General features: G+C 35.7%; 1 protein-coding gene across 2 annotated transcripts in view; it reads left to right on the top strand.

The window, feature by feature from the left end:
* The window catches only part of LOC110375079 (uncharacterized), a 93992-nt gene extending 84915 nt beyond the window's left edge, over window positions 1–9077 (top strand). The window contains exons 7-8 of one of the 2 annotated variants that reach the window (XM_021333054.3): window positions 4300–4516; window positions 8981–9077. In XM_021333054.3, the coding sequence (XP_021188729.1) occupies window positions 4300–4516; window positions 8981–9066 (303 nt within the window). In that variant the 3' untranslated portion in view covers window positions 9067–9077. The remainder of the gene's footprint in view (window positions 1–4299; window positions 4517–8980) is intronic. The other variant, XM_021333055.3, reaches the window with a different exon arrangement.
* Window positions 9078–9811: the final 734 nt, after the last annotated feature.

The raw sequence follows: 9811 nt of genomic DNA on the forward strand, positions 1-9811 counted from the left end.
TTGAACGTAAAATTGTTTACATATAATTAGCTTAAACTACCCAAATTGCAATCCTCTTAGTATTTCACCTTTCCATTCTCAAACCTTATTGGGAATCCATTTTAATCTAGGAATCGGACCGTTTGATATTTGGATTTATTTGCTAGAAATAACCCTTTTCAATCCTAAATTTGCATAGGATTGCGTTTGAACCTGGCAATATGGCCAAAAAGGATTGGTAAATATTGTCTGCCAAACTCGTACGTGACTAAGAAAATAATAGAAGGATACTGTGACCCTGAACTTTTTCAAATAAATGAGGATTTCAACGCTAAGTGATATGAATTGATGCAGGGCGTGGGTTTTCCTTTTAGAAAAAAGAACTTTCCACCGCAGATTTTTCTGAATAACAAGATAAACTGCGCATAGTGAGAATCTTTTAGAAAAAGGATTCCTACAAAGTGTCACTTATAGAACAAGGTTTTAAATAAAACGTACAGCTACCATTACGAGAGAGAGCTTTAGTTTTTTTGCTCCGTTCCTCAGAAAATTGTTACAGAAGTGCAATTATTTCAAGAACTAATTATTATTTCTAGAAAGAATTCTGTTCGAGAAGAATTTCTGAGGAAAAAATATTACGAAAGCCAATTATCTACGAATAGTATTGTCGACTGTGTTTTCAGCTTTTTATTTAGGTATTTTGATGAATTTAAACGTGTTTTTCAGATATATTTTTGTAAACAACTTTTCTTCCGAAGCTCAATAACGTTCTTGTTATTTAGCAGTTTTATGCCGCAAAATACTGATATGTCTTCAAGAAATTTTTAATAGGTTCATCTTGGCAAGTCATTGGTAATTAACCTTAACTAGAGGTCCAGTATTTTGCCACGTGTATGGCATTATTTATCATTATCAACATCTAAAACAGACGGCAAAGTATTACAATTTTGAATAATATATACCATATAATCCCAGTCTTCTCTCTAATTAACAAAGGTCCCCAGGATCGCATTTTTTGTCTCCGAACTTTCGCTCCGTCGAGATCATTATCTTGGTCACAAACAAGTATTGGTATTTTCCATGGCAGTCAGTAATTTATCGTTGCTTAGCAACCAGGTTTTGATCCCAAAGATGCGCCTTTGATATTTTCTGATAATTAATAAGCGGAAACGTATACCCGTCTCCTTAATTCGGAGCAAGATGCTGGTCTAACAAATGAAGGTATTTGTGTTATTATATTTTTAAGAAACATGAAAGGTTGGAAACTGATGCACAGCTGTGATGATTTCCACAAAAGCTCCATTATTTTAAAGAAAAATTATCTGCTCCTTGTCTCCTTTCCAACCATTTATTAAAATCGATGTAATTGATCTCCCTAAAACTTAAATTTTAGTCTCGTTTTCTTTGTCAGCCTTGTTAGTTGCCCATATATCATATTAAAACCTAATTCTAAGTAGGACATAAACATAGAAGATAAGATATCTTATACATGCACTAACTTAGATACAGTTATCAAATCCGGAAATTTGCGGCAAAGCCAAGACTGAACGGCGATGCCACCGCAAATGCTTTATCCTAAACATTGCAAGCAATATCCAGTCCCGTATTTATGGCTTCGCAGAAACCCAATTTATTGCGATAAACAACTCGTGGGCCAAACACAATATCTGCATGTTTTATGAAGGATGTTTTGAGGTTGCCATCAACACAGAAGCTTCAGCGGATATACATTAAAGAAGTAAAGATATAGACGCCCACTACAATCTTTTAGTCGGCCGTATAGTTGGCTTGGGCTCATAAATCAGTATGAAGATGAATGATAGTGCGCACATTACAAAGATCAGTATTTAACCGGTATCTGACCGACTGAAAACTAATTAGAATCAAGATTTTCCTAAAAATTGTTTTACCAAACATCGTTTCAACTGTCGGCTGACTGTTTAGTCTGCAGTGTACTCTTTGAAGAAGTAAAGATTTATCCTTCTGTTGAAGATAGGATTTCTTCGAAATCTTTTCTGTACCTCACTTACACAACTGGCCGCAAATTGTGAGTTTATTCTACTGTATCTTTTGGGATAACTGTATCTTTTACCTTCTTCCAAGTAACGTGATAGAAAATAAATATCACAATGGTGGACCATTGAGCACAAAATGATACTTAGAAAATGTTTTGAGCACTTTTCTGTAGGTCTATTCTGACTTTAAGGTTTTACACCTCTGTTTTGGTTTCTATATTATTGTTGCCGTTCATTGTACCCCGATCCCAGCATCGTTTAGGAAAACTGTTACATGATCTAGGAGGAGTTTTTTCTCTGAGACTGATGGTTCTACTTAAACCAATTGTTCTTGATATGTACTTCAGCAAACTTGTGTCTACACTGAGAGTGCGCCCATCGTCTCAGCAATCCGTTTACAAAATCCGCTCCCTCCTCCATCTTAACGTCCAAGGAGTTTCAACTTAAAATAACTTCAGAAAGCTACAGTTGTTCCAACTCAAATTCTATAGTGGGAAGTTTTAATGCCTTCACAGTTACACATTTTGTGGATGCCATCGCCAACGCTTTGAGATTTCTGTATCTGGGACGCGGTTTCATGCAATTGTTCCGCGAATCCTGAACAAACTATTCGGTGACGATATTATGAATTTTGTGGGGTATTTTAAACGGTTGTGTTTGAGATATTTTTGTTGGATACTGCTTGCAGCCCGCGGTTTCTTTCTGGTTGTAGTTCCTTCGGGATATGGTTGAAACACGAGGAACAGCCAGTAAATAATAAAAGCCTCCTCTTTCATCTCGTCTTTTTCAAAAACTGTTGTAAATTTTAATCCATATACGTTGATGTGAGCTTAATAAATAACAGACATAGTTCCATTCACATTCGTATGATTATTACCAATCATATTTACTTCATTGTAACCTAATATTTGACCAATAATATTATATTTGGAGTAGCTAATTAATACCGTGTCATCATCACTAACCAAAATCAATAATCACGGACAGTTTAGAAAATGTATTGAATTTAACATCCATGGACGCACTCGCAATGAATAAAAGCAATCCAAACCATGATATTATTTACAAAGAGCGAACCAAATCTATTTTTTGTTATAACTCAATTATCGTGGGATTTAATATTAAAACTGCTCACCACAACTCATTAAAAGCTGAATAAAATTTGTTTAAACAAAATATTTGCTTAGCACTGGTAGGATGAATTTGCACTTCTATGGAAACATAGGGATGTGTATTTGTTGTCCGGTCACGCGTTTTTAGACGTTTATAAACATAATTTTTGTAACGTAAATAAATAAGCATCGTTTAAAAGTTGTCTACTGCAAATTCTTTTGGTACTTAGGGAACTACTCCTATTCTTATAACTTCTTGGATAAAAACTATGTTATTATATTATATATTGTATTTCAACCTCTTCAATATAAAATGTCATTTAAATCTCCCAAATCGTAGAATCCTAGAAGGAAACGTAGGAAACTCTCTCCTAACTAATTCTTAGACCACAAGTAAAAGCCGCGAGCAGCACCTAGTATTATCAAAAGTATCAAAATTATTCAAAAACACAAACACTCAAGTCAGAAGTTGTTGTTATTAATAAAAGTATTGTTATCGCGGTCCGACGCAGCTCCAACTCTTGTGTATCCCCAACCCGTTACCATCGCTCGAATTCGTTGCGGCGCCAACACAACAACTGTTGACTCATTGTTCTCACTGTTGATATTTGCAATTTTCCTACGTTAAGCAGCTTCGTCTGCCACGAGGGCTCTTCAGATTTAATCACATCTGCATTGGCCGCTATTATGGAAATTTTAACTTTATATGAATATGCATAAAGTGCGAATTTGTTCGTCCCACTTTTGTACTTACGCTATTTTGTTTGATAAGCTGATTTGTTTAATTTGCGAAAGTTGTTCTGTGTAAATTTTCTCATTGTATCATTTTCGTAATGTTTGTCATGTATGGAGTTGACGTAGCCGCGATAAAGTCGCGAAGCTTATCGACGTTGTAGCGAAGCAAGCGAGGCGAACAAAACTTTGTTGAATTATTTGGTGTATTCAAATGTGACTTTCGAATCGATATTGTTTTAAAAGCATTGTTTACTTGCTGACACTAAGGCGCCTTGTCGTCTTGCTTTATCTGAGCTGCCATACATATTTGCGGAAACAACTCTTTGTTTTTTGAAAAAGTTCGGGGCTGCACGTCAGTTACCAAATCTGTCACTTAGTTTGCTAAATAGCATACAACCCTTATATCGTTTATAACTAACTCAACATCACTCCTAAGTAACTCAGTAAATTTTCATCAGCTTTCCCTTCACCAGGTGACACCAGGCACTCACCAAGTGCACCCAGCGCCAGAAGGCTTGTTCCGTTCCGAGCTTTATGTCCAAGTCCAGCTGTGGCCAGCCCACTACGAGCGAGGAGCTCCCATACTCCGCTGCCAAGCCAAGATCGGAGATTTGTACAGAGACGATGCAGCAGTAGCACTGTATTCAGGGAATAGTGACCCTAAAATTGAGAGAGGTGAGTTCAATTTTGAATGACTTGATTGATAGGAATATTTTGAAATGGCTTGAGATGAAAAAAAAAGTGCATGCACACAGAAGTATAGAAAGGTTTCTGAAAAAAAACGATATTTGCAACTGGTAAATATACCTAATAGAAAAGTCGATGTTACGTACATACAATAGCTTTAATGAAAATAATGACATTGAAAATTGTCTACTAAAAATCAAGATTCTACAACAAGATATTGTAATACGCAAATAGCTAGGCAATCGCAACTAAGCGAAAAGTGCCAAACAAATTGCAACTTTATTCTGTAACAAGAAGTTTCACACTCAAATAGAACAAAAGCACAAATTCCACAACTAAAATTACACCTTTTAGTGGACTCTGGATTCCAGTAATCTCAAGGGTAGATTCATAATGTGAAATTATGTAAAGTACCGTACAGCTCTCAGAAAATTTATTCATTACGATGTTCTGAGCAAGGGCTGCGCTACTCCCTTCAAGCATAATTGCAATTTTCACGACGGCTCATAATGTTCGCGTATTATTAAATCTGAGCATTATCACATCACATATGGAAGTCTGGTGCTAAGTACTGTTATAAAGAGTTTGAGTACTTTGCGAAATAGCCTGATATTATGACGGTATGAGAATAGACATGTAGCTTCTGTTGCTTTGTTTTGTTTATTTGTATCTACATGTTTAATTGGCTTTTTGTCAAATCGTTGTATGCAGTGGCGTAGCGTGGGGGGGGGGCAGGGGGGCAAATTCCCCGGGCGGCAGCTTTTAGGGGGCGGCAAAATTTACCCAATTAAAAAAAAATTGTTCGCAACTAGTATCTGCGCCGCTACATAAAACTGTCTAACAATGACAAAACATTAAGTTGAAACTTTTTAAACTTAAAATCAATTATTGTTCTCGCTGTGGCGGAATATTGGGCTGACATAGTGTAGTCTCATATGACATGTCATCAACTCGAAAGAAGAAGAAGAAGAAGAATTGTTAAAACACACGTTTACATGTAGATACATAGATCAAACAAACATTCGATATTTTGAACACTCGATGTATTGACTGCGCAATGTATTGAATGTTCGATTTAATAACCATTCCATATTATGAATGTTCGAGTATTTAGAATTTCGATTTATAGTGGTCGATCAATTGATATTCGATTATTTGTTATTCGATTCGGCGTAGTACACCCCTTCGCTCGCGTGCTTAATTTTACATTTGTCAACGAACAAAAAGTTAAGTACGTTTGGGATAAATTTTACGTAATTTTTGTTTTAAGTCCGATAAAAATTTCGCGCTCGCTTCGCTCGCGAATTCAAAAACGATATGCCTTTATTTTTGCATCTGTCAACAAACAAAAAGTTAAGTACGTTTGGGCTAAATTTTACGTAATTTTTGGTTTAAGTACGATAAAAATTTCGCGCTTGCTTCGCTCGCGCATTTGGAATTTAAAAGCCTTCATGAAATCAAGTAACAAAGATTTTAAAGAAAAGTCTACTTGAGAACCTCCCCCCTTCTGCCGGGGCTGCAGGTTGTTCGAAAGACTTACCGCGGCTCTGGAACATAAAAGGCCTACGACGGAACACGATGGCTAACCCACAGCGGGAAGGGTCATTTGATGATCTTTAATGTCGATACAAAAAAACCCTTTTTTTGATGTCGGCTAAAAACGACAAACGGCCAGTAACACTTGTTAAAAAAAAAAATACACGGGAAGGGGCGGCAAAATCGACAACTGCCCCGGGCGGCAGATACCCACGCTACGCCACTGGTTGTATGATTGATATTATCCACTATCTCGCCATTGAAACTAGACATATTCTATCGTCATCTTCTATAGAATCCTTTGCTCCTAAGCTTTAGGTTAAATTAGTTTCTAACTGCTTTTTACCCATCTCTATTGTCACATCCAGACTTCTTAGGTACAACGTTAGGTAGTTCATTCTCAATAACAAATCCAAAAATCATATCAGCACCACTCAAACCAAACCCAGCATTTCAACTGTTTAATCCCAGTGACGTCAGCAAAGCGTAATGTGCTGATTATATTAACGTTTTAATTAACCTATCACTTTCCATATCGATTATGTCGTCAACGCTCGTCATTATATTGAGCTTAGCTATAGTCACATTAGTTTGGATGACGTAAAAGGCGTAATCAGCCGTATAATTGGAAAACGTATGCGGTCCATATTGTTCAAGGGGCAAATATTTGGGCAATAATGTTGGGCGATTTGTTGTTCGTACTTTACGTGAGTGGCTTGTAATTGGGTGTTAACGAAGTGTTTGTTGCAGTTCAATCATGGTTTTTATAGATTTTTGTTGCATTGATTCATTTATTTTTGTAACAACTACCCATACGTTTTCTTGGTGGGAATCAGTTTTATTATTTTTTTCCGACCGACTTCTGTCTTCTTATGACTATGCCACTGTTTCACACAGCCACTCTTCTCCAATAGAGAAAGTATTCTCGTTCATACTAGTACTTCTAAAGAATTCAAAAAACAGTTACCCCAAATACATTTCTTAGAAAAAAACAAAAACAGGAATACCAAAAAATCCAACGAACCTAAAACGGCTGAACAGCTAACAAACCCGCATATCTTTAATATCCGTGGAGAGGAAGCTTGCCTAATAAGATTACGAGAACCAAAGAGGGCATTGAGGATTCCATGAGTTATTGCCTCCCGTCTCATTTGGCCAGACAATTTCCTCTGAGAGCAACAGTAAGGCGTTTGTTGCTAGATAATAAATTTATCTTCGGCACACGGCGAGCGTTTATTGCAGGATACACGGGTACTGACAACTGGTAACGCCTGCTTCTATTAATTTTGATGATTCTCCGAAGTGGTGTGTTTTAAATTTATTAACAATGGAGTTCTTTCTGTTGTTTGTCTGTATTTTTAAAGGGAACTTTATAGTTCGTGGATTTTAATATATTTCATGGTACTTCGTTCTTAACAACAATAATATTTTCACAAAACATATGCAATAGATTTTGCAAGTAGATGAAAGCCCGTATTTGTGTTTTACGAAAACGGCTTAACCAACTTCAATGATATCTACATTCAAAAGTAGAAAAATCGATTTCCATGACATAAAGTGGTCAGAACGCGAGCGGCACCACAGAAAATGGCTAGTATCATAACATTGTGTGACACGAATATGATGATGAAAATTAAATTATGAAATTCGCTTAATTGAAATGGAATTTTCGTTTTTGATTATCCTAATTATAAACTGGATTGGCGCTGTGATTGTGGTCTTGCTTTCCATAGAATTACTTTGTTGGTACTGTGTGATGCGACTGTTAAATTACAAACAGAATTTCAATTATAATTATGTACAGTTCGTGTATTAACATAAACAGATGTGACCGGTAAATATATTGACTTTAGCTTTCGCTTTAAAAATCGGAATTCAAGCACTAAGTGGGTTACGAAATTTTCACTTATCCTTCCAACCTCTAACAAAAACATATACTTTGTTCCTTCTTACTACAAAAATTACCAACCAAAAAACACTAAGCCACAAAAAGGCCAAAAAACAACAGAATAACAATGGCCACAACTTTTTACTCACACTCAGCGTTTTCTACTCTCGGTGTACGTAAACCTTTAGGCACAAATTAAATTAGTGAAGGCTTTCAAAGGCAAAATAGGGTTCGTCGGCACTCGTCGCTATTCCACATACTTTGTGTTAAAGGCACGGAGAACAAAATGACTAGCGGAGGTGCCATTAGGAAATATCTCCTTAGAAAGTAGCGCGCTTAAATGCGGATGTGCGGAGGACGAGGAAAGTTACTGTCTACGCCCTTATCCGTCTTCTTTGGACCCAATATTTTATATAATTCCAAAGATTTGTGACAGATGTACGATAGAATCCAAAAACCTCGTAAGTTATGCTCGTAACTGATCATTTTGGCCACACCCACCGTACGTATTTGACCTAGAAGAAGGGGCCTGACCTACCTCCATTAAGGCATCTCTATTTCTCTTTCCTTATTCCATGGTTAGAGCTCATTCTAGGAAATCTGTTTAAACCAAGTGCTTGTTAGATACGAGCAGACACTTCTGTGTTACACGCTGCTAATAGATTGGGTTATAAGTTTTAACGATGTGTTTTAATTAATGTTTGTTAATTGTGTTAATTAGTATGTACTTTTTTTATTGGTTTATCTATGTTAGAATTATCTGTAGGTATTTATTTTTGGCTTTGTTCTTGTTTATATAAAATGATATAAATATTTTACCATTGTCATAATAAAGGCTAAAAAATGGTCTTTTTAAGATTTTTCGACCATAATTTTCTTAACGGTGATTACGACGACACTTAATTACCTATCCAATTTTTCTCAAAATAAATTGACAATACGCTAACGTTCCTATTTCTTGGTCTGACAGAGATCTACGTTACCCTCATAATTATTTTGAATATACTAACAGTAAATTTTTGTTCCAGTGACATCACCTGGGTCAGCCTCCAACCTACAAGTGTGCCAATTTTTACTATTACTTCACATTATTGTTTGGGCAAACAATACCTAGGTTAAACTAAATAAAGTAAAAAGTGTATAAATTATAAAATAATTGATAAAAGTATAAATAGGTAGAGGTATTCGATACAGTCGGATGAAATTGTGAATTTAAATGAAAAATAGTTAATTGTACCTAACGAGCTAATGACTACGCCAAAGAATGTAAAGACTTAAGAATATTGTTGATTTAATACAAATTATATATATGTCAAACATTTGTTTTATTTTAATCACTTTATATATTTTTACCTATTCCTGCACCCGGTTAGAATTTATGCCACACCCACCCAATATATGGAAAAGGCGAGGCAGGTGACCTTATTTGTTTATTAGTTTTAGACGGAGTAGCAAACAACCTTTAAAATATATTATATTTTTTAATTTGTCCTAATATATTTCAGGTCCAAATTGCAGACTTCTTTTTTCAAAAAAAAGGGTTTGAAATTCCTTGTATATTTTATAGAGGTAATTAAAAATACTCAAAACGATAATGAACACTTATTAATGAAAAAAAGCTTCCAAATACACCCAAAATACAATTTCCATTGCCGCCTCTGTACGTCAATACGAAACAGCAACGAAATTGAGGAGGAAGTGTAATTAAAAAGTTCATTTGCGCCCGTTTCAAATGTTTGAAGGCTTTATTGCTCTCCACGACAAACAAGTGACTTTAATACATGTGTTGATCGTATTTTTATTATTTGCTTGAACATTGCGCTTTTCGGAAACTCTCGTATTTACAAAATTAGGTCCTT

Source organism: Helicoverpa armigera, chromosome 14, assembly GCF_030705265.1.
Source record: "Helicoverpa armigera isolate CAAS_96S chromosome 14, ASM3070526v1, whole genome shotgun sequence".
NCBI classification, from domain to species: Eukaryota; Metazoa; Arthropoda; class Insecta; order Lepidoptera; family Noctuidae; genus Helicoverpa; species Helicoverpa armigera.